This window comes from Hemitrygon akajei, chromosome 14 (genome assembly GCF_048418815.1).
Source record: "Hemitrygon akajei chromosome 14, sHemAka1.3, whole genome shotgun sequence".
NCBI classification, from domain to species: domain Eukaryota; kingdom Metazoa; phylum Chordata; class Chondrichthyes; order Myliobatiformes; family Dasyatidae; genus Hemitrygon; species Hemitrygon akajei.
Genome location: NC_133137.1, coordinates 62,582,139 through 62,605,860, shown reverse-complemented (window position 1 = coordinate 62,605,860; position 23,722 = coordinate 62,582,139). Strand labels below are relative to the sequence as shown.

General features: G+C 40.1%; 1 protein-coding gene across 1 annotated transcript in view; it reads right to left on the bottom strand.

Moving 5' to 3' along the window:
* The window catches only part of vwf (von Willebrand factor), a 122,608-nt gene that overhangs the window by 65,266 nt on the left and 33,620 nt on the right, over positions 1-23,722 (bottom strand). Inside the window, exons 16-26 of the mRNA XM_073066229.1 lie at positions 22,002-22,242; positions 21,187-21,281; positions 18,229-18,389; positions 18,045-18,148; positions 11,610-11,748; positions 8,210-8,344; positions 7,962-8,108; positions 7,097-7,237; positions 6,898-6,996; positions 3,814-3,970; positions 2,776-2,934 (exon numbers count right to left, since the gene is read on the bottom strand). Of these exons, the coding sequence (XP_072922330.1) occupies positions 2,776-2,934; positions 3,814-3,970; positions 6,898-6,996; positions 7,097-7,237; positions 7,962-8,108; positions 8,210-8,344; positions 11,610-11,748; positions 18,045-18,148; positions 18,229-18,389; positions 21,187-21,281; positions 22,002-22,242 (1,578 nt within the window). The remainder of the gene's footprint in view (positions 1-2,775; positions 2,935-3,813; positions 3,971-6,897; positions 6,997-7,096; positions 7,238-7,961; positions 8,109-8,209; positions 8,345-11,609; positions 11,749-18,044; positions 18,149-18,228; positions 18,390-21,186; positions 21,282-22,001; positions 22,243-23,722) is intronic.

The following is a 23,722-nucleotide window of genomic DNA, read 5'->3' as shown; positions in this document are numbered from 1 at the left end:
TTTCATGAAGCAAATTGTGGCGAACCATTGGCACAGACAGTGAGAAGGTAGGCAGAAGTAAGGATGGTTCCGGGGATTTGCCGTTGGGCCAAGTTTGAACCGCTGGGGTCACAAACGGAGCTTGTACTGCCACCAGAGATGGAGCAAGTAATTTGGAGAGGAGTTCATGCAGAAGAGTTTCAATTCTTGTCCACCTAATCTGGGTGCAAGGTTAGATCACTCCAATCACCAAGCCGACTTGGTGAGATCGAGAACAGCTTCGGACCCAGGCATATTAGGGCACCTAGATCCAGACCCATTACTCAGTGCTTCGGCAATTTAAATGCCAGCACAGACAGACTGGAAGCCCATAGTGTCAGATATGGAGGTGAGGGTCGAGCTGATTTCGCTCACTGTCCTGCGAATGTTCATTCCTTTCTCTGCTCCGCCAAGGCTGTAAACTGGTCTGGCTTCTCTGCGTTCCTGCCCCACTGGTGTGAAAACTGGGGACTGAGGCTTGAACTGGGCCTAATCCAACCGCTCCGGGAGTGGAGTTGTGACTCAGTCTGGTTCAGGATGCTGTTAGCTTGCCTTTTTTGTTTGCACAGTGTGTGTTTTATCGCTCTCATTCTCTGTGCAGTAGCTTTTGATTTTTTTTAAGTTGGATTATTCAAGTTCCTTGCTTTGTGGCTGCCTGTAAGCAGACAAATCTCAAGCTGACTAATTTATACATTCTTTGATAATATTGTGTTTTGAATCTTTGAATCTTAAAATAATATCTTCAGCATGATCAGTTTTATTTCAGATTTCCAGTACCAACAACCTTTTGCTGTTGTCTTCAGATTCTAAACTTTCCGTAATGAGGAGTTGATTTTGACATTAAAAGTTCATTTTAGTTATGCTGTTGTGAAAATGTTGTAATATTACTGGGATAATCTAACGGTAGAGACGTCTGGAGTTCTGCTATACCCCAATGCCCAAATCTTTGGTCAAGAAACACCATGTTTTGACAGCATAGGTTCAAAGAGATCTTCAAATACATCTTTTTGCTTAAGCACCTGAACCTGAAATAAACTTTATAGCACTACAAATGTCCTGGATAGTATTCTTATAACTTGGATGCCAAAAGAAGGTGGGAAGTGCTTTTTCATAGTTGGCTGGCAACTTTATTTGAATGAATCAGGCTAAATGGGAGGAATTGGCTGTAGAATGTGGTACATCTATTTTTATTCTCATGCTTTCAGTTCTGTGTGAAAATTTTTTGCATTATACCAGCAGCAAGGACAGAAATACCAGAAGAACCAGTAAGGCATTGAGGTGCTATGAACCATTGCCTTGCAGCACTTCCACTTTACCTTTTCATGACGAATCTCAGGCTGATTCCTGGCATCTACTATTGGGTGAACTTTCTCCACTTCCCAGTTTTGTCAAACCACCAATTTCTCTCTCCTGGACCAACACTTTCAGCAGAAGCAAAATATTTGCTTGACATCCAGTTGAACTCCAGCTTAAGCTTCTGGGCATAAATGCTCTCAACCTTGCCTGCCAACCTCCATTCCTCTAAAATCACCTACCTTTTCCCTGATTCATCTCATCTGTTGACAAAAACCTTATTCTCAGCTTCACCGCAGAACTGACTTCTGGTCTAGTCTGCATTACAGTCTTGACCCTTAAGGACATTATTTCAAAGTTCAAAGTAAACTTATTATCAAAGTATGTATGTGTTTCCGTATACTAACCTGAGATTCATTTCCTTGTGGGCATTCACAATAGAATCAATTAAAAACTACACACAAAGATGGACAAACAACCAATATACCCTCTTTGTGTGTAATTTTTCATTGAGTCTTTTGTGTTACTTTGCACCTGCTAGAAAATGAATCATCCAGTATATGGTGACATACACATATATTGATAATAAATTTACTTTGAACTTTGAAATATTTTCTTTATGGATCAAGACTGTGATGCAGATTCGATCCAGTCTAACAAATAACACTTAAAGAAATGGCAAAATAGATATTTCAGCTTTTTAGAATACTGCATCTATATACCTTCCTCCTCTGGCGGGTGTCCATATTAAACTGCGAGTTCTCTGGGCAGCCGCCGGTGATGTCAAAATGAGAATCAATCCCCCAACATGACTTCCGTGCCAGACTGAGGCACAGATCTCATTTCCAGATTTACCTCTTTTACCACTCAGGGTAATGAGATGCAGGCTATCAGTCTCTAAATCTGTTAAAAACTGTGAGCAGTTAAAAATAGTGGGGGCTAAGTTGTTTTCACCCATCCTAAGCATTGGATGGTGTGGTACTTTTTAGGGAGATAGGTTTTAATGGAAATGAGCACAGTGCCACCTGGAAAACAACAGCATATCCATACTAACTCTTGGGAACCCCTGGTCCATGACTGTTCAAGGTAGAGAAGTATTTCAGATGGGACTGAAAATCTCAGGCATAAGGCCACACAGATTTCCAATATAAAGAATGGAAGGAGTGCAACATTTCACAAACTCTGTGCCTCTGGTCCCATTGGACACCTGCTCCAACTGTGGAACAATCCCCATTGTCCACTTCAGCCACCTCACACATTTAGAATGGAGTCAGCAGTCTCCCGTGGTCTTAAGGGTGCCTACAGCAGACATGCTAATTGTTCAGTGTGTTTGTGGGACTATGTTTATGATAAATTTATATGGTGTACATGGCAAGGGTTAACAAAAACCTCAGAGGTTATTCCATAGCTTAAAACATTTTGAAATTACTGCATTTTGAATTCACGATTCATTTGCAAACCGACCTGAAGGACAATGTGCGTGGCATCCTTCCACACACACCACAGGGCACTCTTGCGGTTCTGGATGTTGACAGGTCCGAGGGCAGGCAGATGCACACACGTTATATCTCCACTCACACACATGTTCTGCCTGTCCAGAATTTAGATCTTCACAACTCATAGCTTCAATGAACAGAAGAAAAAACAGACGCCAGTCAATTAGGCTGTACTGCAACTCAAGAACTTACCAATATTTTGCCAAACCCGTCCGAATTTCCACAAATGTGCCTCCATTAAGTCCCATATAAACAACGTGAACAACAAAATTAAAGGGCTACCGCTGGAGGTAATAATTTCTGTTTTAGGGTCTCCATGACCAGGAACATGTTTTTGTGGCTACATTTCTTTGGTATAAAGAATCCCTTCCTATCAGGAATTTAAAATTGTGATGCTCTCATCTGTTCCAGTGCAGTGAAAAAAATCATGTAGTTATAGAGCACCAAAGCCTACAGTCCATGTTCAACTGTAATCCCATGGACCCACACATGGACCATAGCCCTCCGTAACCCTCTCAACCATTTACTTAACTAAATTTCTCTTAAATGTTAAAACCAAGCCCACATCTACCACTTCCATTGGCAGCTCCTTCCTCACTCTCAGGACCCTGAATGAAGGTGTCCTCCCTCAGATTCCTCTTAAAATATTTCACCTCTCACCCTTAACCTATCCCCTCTATTTCTGTTAAGAACTCATCAAATAATTAAGGCGAACTTATTCTTTTTAAGTTTATTTACGTAACTTGGGGTAAACAGAACATTCATGTTTTATCATCAACATTACGCATTCTACTTTATAAATAACAGATCCCTTGACAATTGTATTTACTTAATATATCATAGTTACCTTTCAAAACTTTTCAAAAATGTCAAACTAGTTTGACATGCATTATGATCCACTACCATTGTTTGTTGCCAATGTTAGGCCACATTAAAGAGACTGAGCCATGTTTTATATAACAAGTAATTCTAATTCAAAATCTATTTTTAAATCAGTTTTACTTACGACACAGATTATCTGCCCTCCACTGGACAAGAATGCCTTGCTGTGCACATTCATGTGCATAGGCTGCTATAGCATTGCAAAGACAAAGACAGTCTCCTGTGGAATCACAGGAACAGGCATCAAATACACAGATTTCCCAGAAAGGTTGGGGGTCAATCTAAGAAAAGCATAGAATTAAAGAATGGAAAGATTACATCAGTAGTTCATTATAATAGGAAAAAGCACAGATCCTTTACTGAATTCCCGTTGGTCTTTTTTGAATATAAGTACGAGAAAATAAGTGCACTGTTCTGCCACCTATTCCCTTAAAGCTGCTTTGGTATTTAATATGATATCTGATTCTCTACTGTAGGCCTCATCTCCTTTTCAATTCCCCATAGCCAACCACCCCGCCCCCCATCTCAAGACTTTCCCAGTCTGTCAAAAAAAATCTACCTTCATTTTAAATATTTTTAAAGATCTACTCTCCATAAGTTCTTTTTTTAGTTTCAAATATTCATCTGTAGTCAGAGAACATCCTTTAAAGCTAAAAACGTTAGTAACTGTTCTGGGTTCACTGGAAACCACCTCTTTTTTCAAGTAAAATGGTTATCAACTGCATATTGGGTTCCATCAGCAGATCTGATTGGGTTTCACTGAGCTATGGTGTTGGTGACAGTTAGGTATAAGACCACAGGAGCAAATTCCATTTCTGCTGTCAGCCCCAACATCCTGCCTTACCTCGGTATCCCTTTATGTCCTGATTAAGAATGAATCTGTCAATGTCTGCCTTAAACATAAAGACTTGGCCTCCATCGCTGCTTATTGCAATGAATTCCAGAGATTCACCACTCTCTGGCTAAAGAGATTTTTCCACATCTCTGTTCTAAAAGGATGCCTCTCTATTTTGAGGCTGTGTCCTTTGGTCTTAGACACTCCCACCATTCTAACTTCCCACTAATTTTTGCTCTATTATATGCCCTCTTTGTCTTTTATGTTTGCTTTGACTTCTCTTGTTATCCATGCTTGTGTAACCTTGCCTTTGGAATAATTCTTCCTCTTTGGGAGGTATATATCCTGTGCCTTCTGAATTGCTTCCGGAAATTCCAACCATTGTTGCTCTGCCATCATCCCTGCCAGTGTTCTTTTCCAATCAATTCTGGCCAACTCCTCTCTCATGTCTCTGTAATTTCCTTTACTTTGGGATGCTGCCCTTTCCTGCCCTGTGCTCAGTGTATCTTCAGCTTCCACATCTGACCTTCTGGGTTGTACTGAGCTAATGCTCTTTGTTTTACCTTTATGCTTTTTCATTAATTTGCACTCATTTCCCATATTTCAAATTAAATGCTTTCTAATTTTACATTTAATTAGTATTCAAGTTGAATTTATTATATAAATCCATTAAGCTGTTTGCAAATGGTAAATGATGTAGACTGTCGGAAGCTATCAAGGAGATGCCTAGGGTACAGTGCAGAGACCTTCAGCCTGGCCCACCCTATGTGTACCACAGGAGGCAGGATTAGTCACATCCCAATGTCAATCAATTTGTAGGTTGAACTTATCACAAATTTTGAGGCTTATTTAATTGTACAATATGAAATTGTGACCTGCCTTCCCATTAACAGTATTTAAAGCATATTTCAAGATTCAAGTTTATTCAAGACTCAAGTGTATTTATCGCACGTACACCAAAGCATACAGTCGATTGCGCTATTTGCACTCACGATTGACACTAGGGTATGTTGCGGGCAGCCCGCTAGTGTCACCACACATTCTGATGCCAACCTAGCATACCAATAAAGCTCGACAGAACAGCACAGAACACAACAAGCAACAAAACGACATCAACAAAACAAACACAAGAAAATGTACAGATGCTGGAAATCTGAAGCTACACACACAAATTGCTGGAGGCACTCAGCAGAACAGGCAGCACCTACGGAAAAGAAGGATCAGTCGACCTTTTGGGCTGAGATCCTTCTTCAGATTCTTTACTCTTTTCCATCGATGCTACCTGGGCTGCTGGGTTGAACATTGGTGAATATTATGCTTGAGTGCACACTTGTAAACCTCAGTGTTAATGTGTATTAGTGTAGGTACATTGGGATGCTGCTCACTAAGCAATTGAACATTCAAAGAGCAGTTAGCCATTTAGCTCTAGTAAACCATACCATTGTATCCAAGGATCTGCTCAGCCACATAATTGTTGTTGATAACTCATCAAACTTTGAGACATCCATTGGTACTTGTGTCATTTACATTAAACTCGAATCAGAATCAGGTTTAAAATTACCAGCATATGCTACTGTATTTGTTAACTTAGCGGCAGCAGGACAATGCAATACATGATAAATATAGAAAAAATAAATGAATTACAGTAAGTATTTATATGTATACTAAATAGTTAAACTAAACATAATGCAAAAACAAATAATAAGAAAGTGAGGTATTGTTCATTGGCTCAATGTCCATTTAGAAATTCGATGGCAGAGGGGAAGGATGGTAAAGAAGAAAATTGATTGAGAGGATACAGGCAACATTAATAATAGATGGGACCTTTTCCTCTTCTCTCCATATGTTAATCTTGAGCCTGCAAAGCTAATTCCCCTTGCTCATATGACAGGAAAAGAGGGCTAAGTCATGTAGGCATGGCTAATAACGTATGTGGAAGTGCAAACTGTCTGGTATCTGCTCAACTCTGGGCACAGCTTTGTTCACCCACTTCGAGCTCCAAAGGCTATTGGTGGAGCATAAATTGCTATTAATAAATTGACTTTAGGAACTCTCAGCTGTCGTGGTTACAGTGCTTGACCACACTGTCTGCTTTGAACAGGTTGAAATATCAATGCCAAGGTTAAGAGGGCCTTTAGCTAAAGCACAAAATGTAGTATATATTAGTGGTGTTCTTTTGCAACTGTAATAAGTTTGCATTATAATTTTTTCACTGGTAGAAATATGCTTTGGGAAATGACGCTGCACATACTTAAGAGAAAACAATCTCAGGATGAAACAATTTCACAGTTCCTCTCTGTAGAATTATTCTGCCAGAGCAAACTATTTGTGAAGTATTAATGCAATCAGTTTAAACTAAGGAAGGATTCTTACCAGCTGTGCACACTCACTGAACAGGCTACTTTTTATGAGGTCGCACTTATTTTCAACATTCTCTAGCTTCAAGCTGTTTCCATTGCATGGAGGGGGTGGCTGGGAAGTGGAATAAGATCAAAACAATCAGTTTGAACGTAGTTTTTTTGTTCTAAGCACATTAACAGAATTCCATTGTTAGTGTAGATTAAGAGATTACCTGAATGGCATCGGCACATAAATGTTTCACTGTCCATGAATTCCCAAAATCAATGGGGTCAATTTCCAGCTGATTGGCACTGCCCAGCAGATCATTATTTTTATTTCCATCAAAATTACCACACAATCCACAGAGTTTACCCTGTTTCACAGAATGACAATGGAATAAACAACGATGGAGAAAAAATACATTAATATTTTATTCAAAACCATTGGATTAGATAGCCTAAAGTAAAGAATTACTAGAACAGTAAAACAATAAATTGTTCACATTTATTTTATGCTGTCCGACATCTGACTCTATGATATAGAATTGCACAGAGTATAACATATTAGCTCTTATAACAACCTTGAATGAATCAAGGCTTATCACCTGTCGTGACTGTTCCCTCTAACTTCAAAGAATTCAAACTGCTCTCTGGGTAATGAAGGTTAACTCCTTATTAAATTTATTATGTTACAGCTTACATTTATAGACATTACATTTTTCACTCAATTGCACGTGAAAACATTTTCTCTCTATTTATCCTTTGATAATCTCTATCTGGTCATTTATCAGCATTTTATTGTTTAGAGAATTTAGACTATTAATGAAACCACTTCCATATAAAAATACAAAGAATTTACAGACAGTTAAAATGTTCAAGATGGTGGGCATTTGTTTGTTGCTAAATAAAAGACTATTTAAATAATTTCCAGTTTATTAGAGAAACAATATAAGAAAAGAATAAAGAGAAAAAGAAGAGGTGGGTGGAAAAAATGATGGATAGCTGGAAGGAAAAAATGGGAGTCTAGAAGATAGAGAGAGGAAAGAGAAAGGAGGGAAGAAACCAGGAAATAAAAACTAATCAGTGACATCAACTCACCATATACTGGCCCTGAACTTGAACTGAAATTCGAGTGCCCTTATCCCACAGTATCGAAATTGTATTACCCAGTACAATGATGTAGTAAAGATCAGAATTAAATATCTGCAAGTCTGCTCCATTCTTAAATGGTTTTTTGATTGTCACCTAATTAAAGAAATTCAAATGTTAGCATGACCTTAAATAAGAAATGTTTAATTATCACAAGCTGCTTCATTTATCTAAGAAGCAGTGATCTCCATACACACCTCTCGATCATATAGTTCCACCACTCCTTCATCATATAATATGGTGATATCTTTTAAACATTCTTCTCCTGGCAATCCACAGCCACTGTGTTCTACTAAGATGCGAAATGTTCCTTTATTTGCACCACAGCTATCCTAAAGATTAAGAGAAATTTTAAAAGTCAATGAAACATTCAAAAACTATGTACAGGCAGACCTTAGTAGAGGATGGATTCCACTTTTACAGCTATCCATAAGTCAACTCATGAGTCAATTCATGAGAACATAGACATAGATCACTCAATATGGTAACCATACCTCATATGGATTATAGTGAATGGCGTCAAAAGCATATAGACCAATAAGAAATAACCATTTCTAAAAGTGGCAAGAGGAAGCTGGTTCTTCAGTCCGTACAAATGAACATATGTAAGTATGTCATACTTCTGAATTTAATAATATTACAGGAACCCATTCTATGTCTGGGTGTCCATAAATCTATACTCATAACCTGGGGATGGTCTGCAAACAAGTGCAACTCCTTAAGATATTCACAGGTAAGGAAAATCTGAATCACAGGAAACTCCTTTTGGGTAGGGACAAGATGGAAGTATACGATGAATGGCTGGACTCTGAGGAGCGTTAATGTACAAAGGAATCTTGGGGTGCAAGTCCATAACTCCGTGAAAGAGGTAACAGGAGGAGACAGGGTGGCAAAGAAGGTGTGCGGCCGACTTGCCTTCATCGGCAGTGTGCTGAATGTAAATGCTGGGAAGTCATGTTGCTGCGATATAAAACCTTGGTCCAGTCGTCAGATTTCATGTACTGTGTGCAGTTTTGAGAGCTGTATTATCGGAAGGATGTGGTGACTTTGGAGAGATTCACCTGGATATAACTTGGATTAAAGAATATTAGCTGTAAGGAGAGGTTGGACACATTTAGATTTGTTTTCTCTGGAACTTCATGGGCTGAGGGGTGACTTGATTGTGTTTATAAAATTCTGAGTGGCATAGCTAGAGTAGCTAGTTGGGGACTTTTACCCAGGTTGGAAAAAGGTCAAAAACTACAGGGCAGAGGTTTAAAGTGAGAGGGAACTGGTTGAAAGGAAATGTTTTAGGTAGCATTTTTTTCCCCACACAGAAAAAGGTATGTGTCTGGAATGCGCTGCTGGGGGAGTAGAGGAAGCAGATGCAATAACAGTGTTTAAGACACACCTAGACGGATATATGAAAAAGCAAGGAATGGAGGAATATACAGTAGATTACATCAAACAGAAGTGTAGTTTAAATTAGCATCATTGTCAGCACAGACATCAGAGACCAAAGAGCCTACTCTTGTGCTGTAGTTGTTAATCAACAAGCTTCACAACCTGGGCCTCCATACATCCCTCTGCAAATGGATCCTTGACTGTCTCATCGGGAAACCGTAGTCTGTGCAAATCAGAAATAGCACCTCTTCCTCACTGACAATCAACATCAGTGCACCTCAAGGATTTGTGCATAACCCGCTGTTTCACTCCCTCTACACCCACGCCTGTGTGGCTAGGCACTGCAAAGAGTGAGATAGATCAGCTTCTTGAATGGTCACGCAACATCGGCCTTGCACTCAAAATCAGTAAGACCAAGGAATTGATTGAAGACTTCAGGAAGGGAACGTCGAGGGAACACACACCAGTCCTCATCAAGGGATCAGCAGTGGAAAGAGTGAGCAGTTTCAAGTTCCTGCGTGTTTCTTCATTTTTGAAGATTTATCCTGTGTCTAAGGATTTGATTTCATTTTTTACCGATAGAGCCATCCTATCCCCTCTGCCTATTTGTCTGCCCTTTTGACACAATGAAGGTCATAGCTCCCAGATATGATCTTCTTTTAGCCACAACTCAGTGACGCCCTCGATGTCATACATTCCAATCTCTAACTACAAGATCATCTGCCTTATTCTGTATACAGTGTGCATTCAAATATAACGCCTTCAGTCCTATATCTATCTCCCTTTATGATTTTGTCCCCATGTTACACTTCAACTCAATCCTACTAACTGCAAGTTGCCCTATCATCTGCCTGTCCTTCCTCACAGTTTCTCTGCACAGTGCATCGACTTGTATACCAACTGTCCCATTGTGAGCTCTATCACTACAGTTCCCATTCCCCTGCCAAATCAGTTTAACCCCTCCCCCCCACCAAGCTCTAACAAACTTGCCTGCAGTGAGATTGGTTCCTCTCAGGTTCAGGTATAAACTTTCGTTTTTGTGCAGGTCATACCTTCCCTAGAAGAGGTCCCAATGATCCAGAAATCTGAAACCCTAGTTCCCTGCACCCGTTCCTCAGCCATTCATTCATCTGTGCTATCATCCTATTCCTGCCCTGACTAACATGTGGTACTGGGAGTAATCCAGATGTTACTACCTTTCGAGGCCCTCTCTTCAGCCTCTTCCTTTGTTACCTATACTCACTGCACAGGACCTCTTCCCCATTTCTACCAGTGTGCACCATGATCTCTGGCTCCTCACCCTCTCCCTTGAGAATTTTCTGCAGCTGCCCTGAGACGTCCTGGAGCCTAGCACCCGGGAGGCAACTCACCATATTGGCGTCTCTCTCACAGTCACAGAATCCGCTGCCTGTCCCCCTTACTATCGCGTTTCCTACCTCAAGCTTAAGTTCTAGCCTGCACCTCTTCTAGTCTATGCCCACCGATCCAAAGCCTGGCCACTAACACTGCCATCAGATTTCTGAATGGACATTGAACCCATGTACTCTACTGCACTATTTTCTGCTCTCTTTTTGCACTACTAATTTTTTTTGCATTGTTTTGCATTTATATATATACAAGATATATATTTCTTATTGTAATTTGTTTTATTATTATGTATTTCAATGTACTGCTGCCCTGCCAGAACAAATTTCATGATATGTGCCAGTGATGGTAAACCAGATTCTGGTTACATACCTTGTCAGATTGTTCTGTGTAAGACTGGGCTATGTTCCACGTAAGACCGTAGACTAAGGTGGCATAATTGAGAGCATCAAAAAAATATACATTTGGAAAGCATCTCTATCTAATTTACAGATAACCAGTGGGAGTGATGCATTAAGACTTATGACAATATTTAATTTATCTGAGATAAAGGGATGCATAGTATTTCAAATACAAACTGAAAATGCTGGTCAGACAGCATCTGTGGAAAGAGAAGCAGAGTTAACCTTTCAGGTTGGGGAGGTACTGATATCTGTTTCAGAGCTCTACAAGAAAACCATAGATTGGTGTGGCAAGGAAAGCTAGAATAAATAATTGTTCATCCTGCTCAAGATATTACTGTTACTACAATGTTTGTACAAATATTTGCTGCTCAGTGGGGACCTTGTGTTTTTGGTGCATAATTCCTTGGTCTGCTACTCACCATAAAACCATTAAAGATGTCCTTACCTGAGCCAGGACATACTGACATTTGCCTGGGAATGTATACTTGAGCCCATCGAAAGTGATGTAGTGGGCCTCACCGATCCCGAGGCAGGTGCCATCGCAGACTCTTTCCGTGCAGTGCCATTTGCGATTGAGACATTTGCTGTAAAAACAAATGGCAACAAAAGATTATTCTTAATGTCACTGAATCGTATCAGCCATCACCTTAAATAAAGGGGTTGCATTTAATTCTGAAGCTGTCACAAGAGGTCAATCAGTAAACATGTTTTTCTTCCTAAGTCTGGAAGCACAGCAGTCAATTGGTTTCTCTCGAAAGCTCATTGCATCTCAAGCATCCGAGTAATGAAATTCATATTACAGTTTATTTCTACCCTACAAAAGCACTATTACCAGCAAGGACAGGGATGCAATGAAAACCTTTACAGATAGCAGTACGCTCATATTTACAATGGTTTAATGCCACACAGCTTATCACAATTTAACCCTTTATATCCCCGGAGAAACTTGTAATTCTACCCATTTAGCACTAGTCTCATTCCCCTTCACTAGTGTTCCTGTAGCAAACAGTCATGGTAACCAATGAGAACTCTGGAAAACTAATTATCTGGAGAAGTTCATTACATTAGAACTATTTATACTGAAACACAATAGCCTCAGAAGTGATCTGACAAAGTATTTTGAGATTATGATGAGCTCTGATAACACTCTATTGAGGAAGACCTTTTCCTGTGATTGGAATGTCAGTGACAAAGTGTCATGCTTCTTAAATCATCAACAAGAATGTGAAGTTGGTCAGTAAGTGAGGTGTTGTTATACTAAAGTAGGGGTTCACAATCTGGTGTCCACAGACCCCTTGCTTCATGGTATTGGCATTAAAAAGTTTGGGAACCCCTGTACTAAAGGTGATTGGATTATGGATCATCTTGCCATAGCGCAACAGAAGATAATTCAATTTTAAATGGAAATTAAATATATATTTGAAAAGGGATTGATACAATATCAGGTGGGTTAGGTTTGCATCAGTGCAGCGAACTCTTCTCCTATCACACAGTAGCACCTTAATTAATGGACTAATTCATCTGCTTCATTCATAGTCCAATGTGAGAAAGATAATGGAAAAATAATAGCGTCTCATCATTCTACTTCTGCACTCTGACTGGACCTGGTTTAATGTCCTAACCAGAAAGTTCTCCAACAATGCAACTTATTTTCAATTCTAGTAGCTCTTGTATAGACATACGTACGTTTCAAACTGTTAAGCCATTGTTCCTAACCAAGTACTTTGATTATAAAACTGGACAACAAAGATTTTGCTTCTTGAACACCTTTGGATGGATCTCTTATGGATTTTGGGCTGATGAGCATGAAAATCACCATGAGATTTCCCTATCACACAGTTTTTTAATGAAATCACCCATATTTGTTTTTTTTCAATTATTTGAGCCAGAATAACAGATGCAAAGATTAAAGAAACATTTTTGGTGGCCCACAAATCAAACAGGTCATCAATGAAGAATTTTTAGTGGGACTGGAGAAAATCACATGGAAGGCATTCAAGGATGTTGTTGAAAATTTTCTTGGCAACTACAGAGCACCAAACTACGTGTAGATGGTTGACAACGAGCGTCAAGCATACAAAACCATGAAGTGCAGTATGTCACTAAAGATTCTGTTTCTGCATTCTCAGACTTCTTCCCTGCAAATCTTGCGCCGTCAGTGATGAGCACGATAAAAGGTTTCACCAGGACATTGCGGTCATGGAGAAATGGTATCAGGGCAACTGGAATCCATCAATGTTGGCAGATTATTGTTGAACACTAAAGAGAATCCTTATAAACTGAGTGTAAATGGAATTTATCAACAAAACCTTTTTAGCTTAGTTGAACGATTGCAAAGTGTCAGCACCATAATTAAATGCATTAGATTCAATAAATGTTAATTTCTTGTTTCTCAAATTTCCTGCATGATATACACAGCCTAAAATTATAGTTGTATTCAGATTCAAGTGGTCCATCATAACCACAAAAAAATTCCGAGGAAGCAACACCTTAAAAAAAATTACTGTCCAATGTATTCAAACTTTGGATTCCAACAAACATTCTTAAAGGAGTTAAATTTATCACCATATTAGAGCCAAGGAATTAGCTGCTATCAGCTATGGTTCACATCCAATTTTCCTGAAATGGGAGAGATCCCTGGGCTATTCAGGTATCACACACTACACCACTACGTAGTGCATGTTATCTGATACACTATATATAATCCACTACAATGTACTGCTCAATTCAACACAATCATGTTGCTCAGTACATTGATTGTCTGAATGATTTAAAATGGAGGCATGGCCCTGCCCCCACTGTGGACTCATGCCAGCCAACTGGTCAGTATTTACAGTCAGTCTTCAGGATGTAAGATAAAAGTCAGTCCTCTTAACTTTAAAGACATAACCAGATGTATCCACTTACCTTGATTGCTGGCAGGAGCAATGTTTACCAATATAAAATGCCTAATTCCTACCAGCAGTGAACTCAGGTATCTAACGAAAGCTGTTTATGAGTGTGCAAAAGTGTTTGTTATTAGGAACACTTTGAAAATGCTAATCTCTCCTCTGTCCAGCTGACTTAACCCTGAGCTGAAAGACTAGGCAGAAGGCAGGCATAAATGTTGTCATAACAACTATATTTATTGGCAAGCACACAATAAAAAGTGGAATTTCATTGTTATATTATGAATCGATGAAGGGGTAGAAAATGGGAGGTTTGATGCAGGAGGACAATAGTGCATAGGTCTGTTTGGGGGAGAGTGGTGAGTAGAAGACTCAAGGTTCTCTTTGTTAACAGTGGAGAACCAACACTCTGCAAACGAACTTTAACCTTTGTCATTTTGAAAGTGGTTGTGATGTACTCAGAAAGCCCGCTAAAGTTAAAGTGCAGCAGGATTTCTAAATGCAAGACACAAGATGGCAAACCAGCTTTGGTGCACAGGGCAAGACTGTGGTGGAGCAAGCAGAGGGGCACTAGTGACCCAGAATGGACTGTGACCTCTGATGCTGCCTGCCTGGTGTCTGCACGGTCTCCCTTTTTCCTCTGCGGACTCCAGTTTCCCTAAAGCATGCGGGTTGGGAGTTTAATTGGCAACCATACAATTGTTTCTACAAGCACAGCAGATGAGTGGCAAAATCTGGGATGAGTTGATGGAAGCGTGGGGAGAATAGGCTGGAGAAGAAAATTAGTGGGGGTCATGCAGCCAACGTAGATTTGATGAGTTGAGTCATCTCCTTCTGTCATATTTAATACCTGTGAAATTGTAGTGGCATTCTCAGTGACGCAATGGAATTGTGGAAAGTCAGCTAAGGTAAATGAGCAGTGGGATTTCTAAATTCAGGCTTGCATGACAATGAAAGTCATGCCTTCAATAGACTGGGGCATGTAAATCACAATGAACAACTGGGTTTGTGGCCGGATTTAACAAAGAAAGCATTGTTTATTTATGTATGTGTTGTGATACATGGCAGAATTGGCCCTGCCAGCCCTTCGAGCCACATGGCCCAGCAACCCTCATTTAGAAGAAGAAGATTAACCCTTGACTCGGCAGTGGAGCTATTGGGGCACCGTCATGACGGTGTTTCCGTAGCAAGCTGTTCTTGTTTTGACGAGGCCGAGTTGCTAGCTCGGCACTCCACCCGACTTGGATTCGAACTCGGGAATCTTCGCTCCGGAGTCCGGCGCTGATATTATTGCACCACCAGGTGGGACAAACTCCCAATTTAACCCTAGCCTAATCATGGGACAATTTACAATAACCAATTAACCTACAAACTGGTAGGTCTTTGGGCTGTGGGAAAAAACTGGAGCACCCGGAGGAAACCCACACAACCATGGAGAGAAAGTATGAAGCTCATACAGACAGCGGCGGGAATTGTACCAGGGTTCCAGGTACCAGGTGCTACAAGGCGTTATGCTAACCACTACACTACTGTGCTGCCCCAAGGGTTTTAAAGGTGTTAAGCAGTCAGTGTTTCAAGCCAACCCCCTTCATCGGGTCTCAGCTCAAAACGTCAGCTGTTTATTCCTCTCCATAGATGCTGCATAACCCGTTGAGTCCCTCCAACGTTTTATGTATCTTTCTACCATTTATGTCCCTTCCTTATCATAGTATTGTTTCTTCATTCACCTCTTTGCTATACTCTCTCACCTCATGCTATTCCTACTTTTCTCATTAGATTTGTCCTGTTTTCTATCCTTTCATAGGCAATCCCTTTGATTACCTAGTCCCCTCATCACTGCATTTTAAAATCTGCTTGTTCCTGATTTTTGATCTGAAAGGTCAACTGCATCTCCTCCTCGCCACCAATGGTGCCTGGCATGTTGATCATGTTGTAACGTAATGAACATTTAAACTCAGCAGGAAAAGCACCCCCATAGTACAAATTAATATGTCTGAACAATGGCAGCCAACACCCCACAGGCAATAGCAAAAAAACAGATTATTCAGCAGGGAGGATTATGACTCCTCATCACTATAATTTTCAATCTGATAGACAAGAATTTATAGGGATAGCAATTACCATCAGTGATTGTGTAATAACGCGCCAAAAGCTGCCTTTTGTTCTTTTGACAGAGGGCGCCATGTTATTCCTTTTCAATCATAAAGGTAAGCTGACAAGTCAATTCATATGACTCGGTACTTTGGATTGAATTTGAAGATGCTGTGTTCAACTCTACACTTTGCTTGCAGCATGCATTTTATAGATCTATTAAATCGTGAACAGAATTAAATCTACAAAACTTTCCAGTTAAAATATTTCTCCCGTATTTATCCTGACAATTATGCGCTGAGCTGTAAAATGACTGTGAAAAGCATTATTGCATGCAATCTTGTGTGTCTGGACTTTTCAAAGGATGGCTGTACTAATCTACTTTAGATAAATAGGGCAATGTTTCAATTAACATACCAGAGATAAGTTTTGAAAACCCCTGTTAAATGCTCAGATGAAGTTAACCACCAATGACTTTCAAACTCACGCCCGGACAAGCTGCCAGAGAAGTAATGTTGCCATTTGAAAATAAAAAGCTACAAGCACTCAATTTAAGCCTTACAGAGGCTCCTCACAATCACCGGGAAGCATGCATACTTGGGCATGTTTTTACATTGCATATTAAATAATAGAAAGGAATTTGTGGCAGGAAGGTGGTGCTGGATGATTGCTCTTGTTTATTAAACAGAAGTCATGTGGAGACAAGCAGTAACATGCAGACAACTTTCTGAAAGTTGTTAACTTTATGGTAAAGTTAGCACAATACGTTTTTGAGTACAGCTTCCGGGACAAATCAAAATTGGGCTATTTTTCAGGTTATATTATTTTGTTTGTCTTTTTTGCACAATGGTTGTTTGTCAGTCTTGTGTAGTTTTTCATTGAATCTGTTGTTCTCTGTTCTACTGCAAATGCCTACAAGAAAATGGATCTCAAGGTAGTATATCATGACATATCCCTCCTTTGATAATAAATATACTTTGAAATTTAAAATCTAACTACCTGAAAAAACTATTCATTAGCTTATGGCCGACTCTAAGTTTTGTATTTCTGCCAACTTGCTAAATAAAGTTTAATACAGTTATGTGAAATCTTAATTGTTGCAAAGAATAAACAAATGGCAGGAAGAACTAACAAGATTTCTTGAAATGTCACGAAGCACAGTCTTGCTAAAATATAAACAATGGTGGCAGGAAATATGTATGAGCAACAAGCATAAATATTCCTTTGTTATGGTTTCTCACAACTCCCTCTGCACCGCCAGCACAATCCTCGCTGATCTGATTTGATGCAAATGACACATTTTACTGTACGTTTTGATGTTTTGATGCACATGTACCAAATAAAACTTAATCTTTTAAACCTTCCACCATGTTCACTACTGTGGACTCCAAGTTTCCATTCCCACACAGTGGACAGTTAATAGTGATTGTTGGAATCAGGTGGATCAACAGGAAATTCTTTGGTAATGAAGGTCAATACTTAGTCATAGGAGTCATTATATTTGCGCACGTACTGACTGACAGACATCCACTGGAGTCTGTATCGATCACTAAATGGGATTCCTTATTAACCCACAGCTAAGCCGGTCCCAGCCATCTTCCAGGCTGAGAGTGCAGTGCCTACCTTGGACCAAGCTTGCCAAGTTCCTGAACTATTTGGCTTGTCTGTAATACTTTGATTGCTATCGCTATGTAAATAAAACTCAGTCGAGCATTGCCCACAAACTTTAAATGGTCAGAAGTTCAAAAGTTGATCTCCAATCAATATTCCCAGAGGCAAAGAGTTAGGAAATTCACCATAATATAAACAGGTCCAATTATTGTTTTGGATCCAAAACCATTCTGACAGTAATTTTGCAATGAATATGCCAGCATTAATGAAGGCAAGTAAAAAGACATTACCAGGTATTGCAGCCTTGCTTTATGGTTTCTCCAGGACCATATTCTTTTCCATTGTGTAGACATGAACACATTTCTGGAGAAATACACATGGTTCCCACTTGTACCTAAATCACAGAACATATGTAAGGCATGTATTTATGTCTAGATGCAGAGTACTTTTCATTCTGTGAATCACGGCTCTCACCTTGCCAGGAGGACACATGCAACCCGACATACACTTTGAGCTCACACAATCCAAGTCATAGTTCTGACATGTCTTCACACATTCAATGCCCTTTGCTGTCGGGTCATCTTCTGGACAATCAAATCTTCTCATTGGTGGCTGACAACTTGTCTCCCGCTTGACTGAAGGAAAATAGTTGTTCAATCAGATGTACTTAAAAATAAAGCTGAGGAATTTTGTGCCATTTTCACATGTAAATTGGGGCAAACTCTAGCTGTGTGTGTCTTAACAATCCAACAAACATAACGGTTAATTACTTATGGTATTAAACATTTAAAGCACATTACTCAGGTAATGTGGTATACAGGCCATCAAACTACAATTTCAGCTCAGAAACCACTCACTGAGTAATGCGTCTAACTGACCCTAAATTAAAAAGTAGTAAAAGTGTAGGAGACTGAGGGTTGATCATATGGAACTGTATAATATTATGAGGCCATAGATAGGGAAAGGAATACAAAATACTAGAGAGCACAGGTTTAAGGTGAGGAGGGTAAGATTTAAAAGGGACAGAGGGGTTATTTCTTCATGCAGAGGATGGGCTGATCTCCCAGAGGAAGTGCTTGAGGCAGGTGCATTTAAAAGACTCTTGGACACGTACATAGATGGGAAACATTCAGAGGTATAGACAGGTGTGGGTAAATAGGACTAGCTTAGGTGTTCATCTTAATTGACATGGACCAATTGGGCCAAAGGGCCCATTTTTGTGCTATATTAGTCTATAACTCTGTGATTCTAAATTGTACTTATGCAGTGCCTTTCACAACCCAAAACATCCCTAAACGATTACGCAGCCAACTGCGTCATTGCAGTAATACCATCAGCAGCATCTTTCTTCAAAGAGATATCAGTGATAACAACAAATTACATGCCATACAACTCAGTGATAATAAATCTGATTCCAACAGACTGCAGCAAGACAACTCTTCTAACTGTGAGCCTGAGCTACATTATTGCAGCACTGGATCTAAACCGTTCAATGTCTGACCGGGTGACGGACATCATGGGCCCCCACTACATGATTCTTGTGATCGGTAAAGGAAGCTCAAATAAACAGCAAGCTTATCCTAGAAAAACATCACGTGACATGGATTATAAAAATCTTGTATATGTGATCCCACACAAAGTGTTACTTTAAACTGAAATGGGTCCGGCTATTCTAAATAGGAAAATCTAGGAGCAGATAACACAGGGATCCAAATGCACCATCAACCGCATTGATGGGCTCCATTCCTGACTGTTCCCTCTTCATTGTTCACTCTCCCCGAGGGTCACAGGACCAGCTTCCACATCCACTGCCCCTCATCCTGCAAAATCAACACCCAGACCATCAACTCCTTGTCTAACATCAAGGCATGGACAACCAAAAATGTATCCCAATTAAGTATCAGCAAAATGAAGCAGCTGTTTGACATCTACAAATGATGAGCTACAATTAGTGTTTTACTACCACTCCCCAACCTCCTCGCAAGACGGTGAGACATTATGACCCGCAGGGCACCATATTTCATCTCACATCTCTGGTGTGTTGCCAACCTAGAATATAGTAAGGCCAAAGAGCTAATGAGGGTCACTGTCTTGGGGTCACAACTTGTTCCAGCTGGGAACTGGTTGATTTAACCAGACGTCCCATTTAGCTTTGGTCCACAAGTACTGTAATGTCAATGTTGGCTTAGTGTAAAGTTTTTTGACATTGGACAGTAAGATTGATTTGCAGGACACCATTGCCACTCCTATCTACTTTCCACTTCCAAAACACAATCTAATCACGAATGCAAGGTTATCCAAACATAAATTTATCTTATCAACTCTCTCCCCGCCAACCCTACTATAAACTATGATTCATCTATAATGCCACAGGCATTATGACAGAGATAAGGGGACACTGCTTCTCTCAGGAGATTGCAAGCACTTGGAGTTTACTAACACGGAGAGTTATGAGAATGAAACATTGAATATATCCAAGACTGAGAAAGTCTGCCTTGGTCTACAGGGTCTTAAGAAACAGAGAGTAAAGTGGGTTTGAGACCATGACCAGGTCATCCATGATTGTATTGGCTAGCTGAACAGGATATCGCTGTAATGTTCCTATTTCTTGTCTCCTTATGATGAGACTCAAACTTACGTCTATTAGCTTGCTGATTATTATTTAGTGAACACCACAACTGTTGAGGCAGATGTGGCTTCTAGGATCTGTTCTAAATGAACAATTTGATCCTAGTAGCAAAGGTTATGGGGCGTAAGCAGGAGACTGGAACTGAGAGGGAAATGGATCAGCCTTGATGGAATGGCAGAGCAGACTTGATGGGCCAGATGACCTAATTCTGATCCCATATCTTATAGCCTTATAGTTAAATTGATGGGCAACCACATGAATAGACAGGGCTAACACACGCAAGTGATACCTGTGAACTACCTGATAAATAAAGCCTACCAAACAAGTGCAGAATCTGTCAATGGCTCTGCCAATCATTTGTTCACCCCTCCAGGTAGACTTGCAGATCAATGGAAACAGCATTGATTAAATAGTGAACAAGTACTGATTAGAAATTTATCAGCACATGTTACTGACATTGTTTCATCTAGTTAAAGTCCTTTCTTATCACTATAAATTCTTGGGTCTCCTTCAAGTTTAGTCTGTTTCCTATGAATTAATGGTTCTGCAGTACAAGAAGCACCTCATCAATATTGAGTAAAGGCCATACTTGAATGGATTTCTCAGGAGCTTAGGCAGAAATGTACTGAGCACGGTGGTGTATTCTATGCAGGTCAGATAGCAGCTGATAGAACATATCCCTTGGAAGTCTCAAGGTTGTGAAAACACCATGGTATTGGGAATATCTGGACTCCTTGCCTATAGCTCTCACTATAAATACCTGTTCCAGCAAATATTGGGTTTCTTAACACTCCAGTTCTCACCTCTGCTAATCCCTTCAGCAACTGAGAAAATGCTTGGTGGGTAATGATGGATCATATCAATTGCACTGCAATGCATCACACCATTTTCACAGTAACTGTAAAGGGAAACAAAATGATATTTAAAGATAAATCAAAGCCAGACTCTAAGCATTTTAAGTAAGGAAACTAATATTGATATTGGTTTGAATATTGAGGTAGAATGTGAGGTCAAGAGTCCATCTTATCATACTAGGAAACCATTCAGTAGTCCTCTAACAATGGGGGTAGAAACTGTCCTCGAAGCTGGTGGTACATGCTTTCAGGTTTTTGTATCTTCTGCTTGATTGGAGAGGGGAGAAGGCAGAATGTCTGGGGTGGGGAGTGTCTTTGATTATACTAGCTGCTTCACTAAGGCAGTCAGAATTGTAGAGAGAATCCATACAGAGCAAGGTTGGTTTCCACGATGTGCTGAGCTGTGTCCACAGCTCTCTGCAATTTCTGGAGATCATGTGCAGAATAAAAATTTCAAACAGAGAATCTTTCACGTGACTTAATTTAAACAGAACTTAGTCTGTTTCTGTTACTTGGGAGTTAGCACCCAAGCAGGCACAGACTGGGAGATTATTTCCTGAACTGGTATGTGCCTGGCAATATTGCAGCTGCTCAAAAGCATCCACAGCATCACCTCTGGGCATTTGTACTGTGTTGATCTATCTGCGAGTATGAGATCTTCTTTACAACAGGTAATGAAGTGTTATGTGAAATTTCAATTAATATTGTTCCGATTATAGATTGCTATATTTTGTATATTTAGAATCACCCATTGTTGAACTTACCAGATGACGTTTTCAAATGCTATGTTCTCGTGGGGTTTGTAGATTTCATCGTTAAAGTAGCAGGGACATTCTGATTTGGGAACACACTGCCCATCCTCATCGGCAAACTGATTAAATGGACAGTAGCAACCTTCCAGACAAAATTCAGTGCATTCTGTTTCCGGACTGGAGATTGATCTGCAGGTCCTGTTACAAGGCGTGCTGCACTGCTCATAAATTTGCCCATCAGGGCAGGTCATTTCTGCCAGAATAATTTGAAAAAGAAAGCAAAAGGGTGAACATCCTCTGAGAAACATCACAGCTCTGCCATTAGAAATAAAATGAGTTATCTGATGGAGGTCCTCTTCTCATTGCTACCATCAGGAAGGAGATACAGAAGCCTGAAGTCATACAATTTCTGAATGGGCACTGAAGCCATGAACACTACCTCACTACTTTTATATTTTCTACTTTAGCACTACTTACTTAACTATTATACATGTATACATATTTACTGTCATTCACAGTATTTTTTCATTCTCCTTTATCATGCATTGGATTCACAAGTTTCACGACATATGCCGGTGATATTAAACCTGATTCTGATTCTGATACTGGACTGGTTTCCTTAATGGAATCTACTTTCCCCATATGCGATGGTCCAACCCATTTGCAGCACAATTATCAGTGCACTCTTTCTGGTAGCCTTCCACATCTCAGAATCTAGAAGTGTGCTCTCAGTAATGTCAGGACCTCAGCAGCAACAATGTGGTGGCTCTCTACTCAGGACCAAGGCTGGCAGAGGGCTTTGCCTGCTCTTAGAACTGTCATCATTTTTAACTCAATTACAGATTTTATGCAGGTTGAACATTCAAAGTATTAAAGGTATTAAAAATGAATAATTTAAGCTACTAGAAATAATAATACATATATATATAGCTAATAAAAATATGTAATTTTTGCCTTGGATTTGTGCCTTGGGAAGTTTCCAGGGCACAGGCCTGGGCAGGGTTGTATGGGAGACTGGCAGTTGCCCATGCTGCAAGTCTCCCCTCCCCACACCACCGATGTTGTCCAAGTAAAGGGCAAGGCAAATACAGCTTGGCACCAGTGTTGTCGCAGAGCAATGTGTGGTTAAGTGCCTTGCTCAAGGACACAACACGCTGCCTTAGCTGAGGCTCAAACTAGCGATCTTCAGATTACTAGACCAATGCCTTAACCACTTGGCCACACACCAACACTACAGAGAATCTGTGAACTTTTATAAATAACTAAAAACCTGGCAGCAAAGGCTGTTAGACCAGATAGACAGAGTCATCCTCCTACTCATGCATCAAGGACCTCTGCATTTGACAGCAAGTGCAGAAGCCACATATCTCAGTTTGAGCTGTTCAGCTGCTGGCAATATAATAATGAGGGTGAGCCAGAAAAGATGACCCGACAGCAAAACGCAATGGAAGTATGAAGACTTGATGGAACTGTGACGTTGATTGTGTGTGTTCAAGGTGCATGCCAGGTCACATGTCCTCATGAGAAGGTGAGAAACATGACTGAGCTACAGGACACTATAATTTCAACTAGAACACACAATTGGATCATCATGTACAAAGAATGGTACCTCTGACAATGCACCAGTTCCAGTAATACTGATGTTTGTTTTATTTTAGAGTTACACCACAGTAACGGTTTTCCTGACCCAATGAGCCCATGCCGCCTAATTACACCCATGTAATTAATTAACT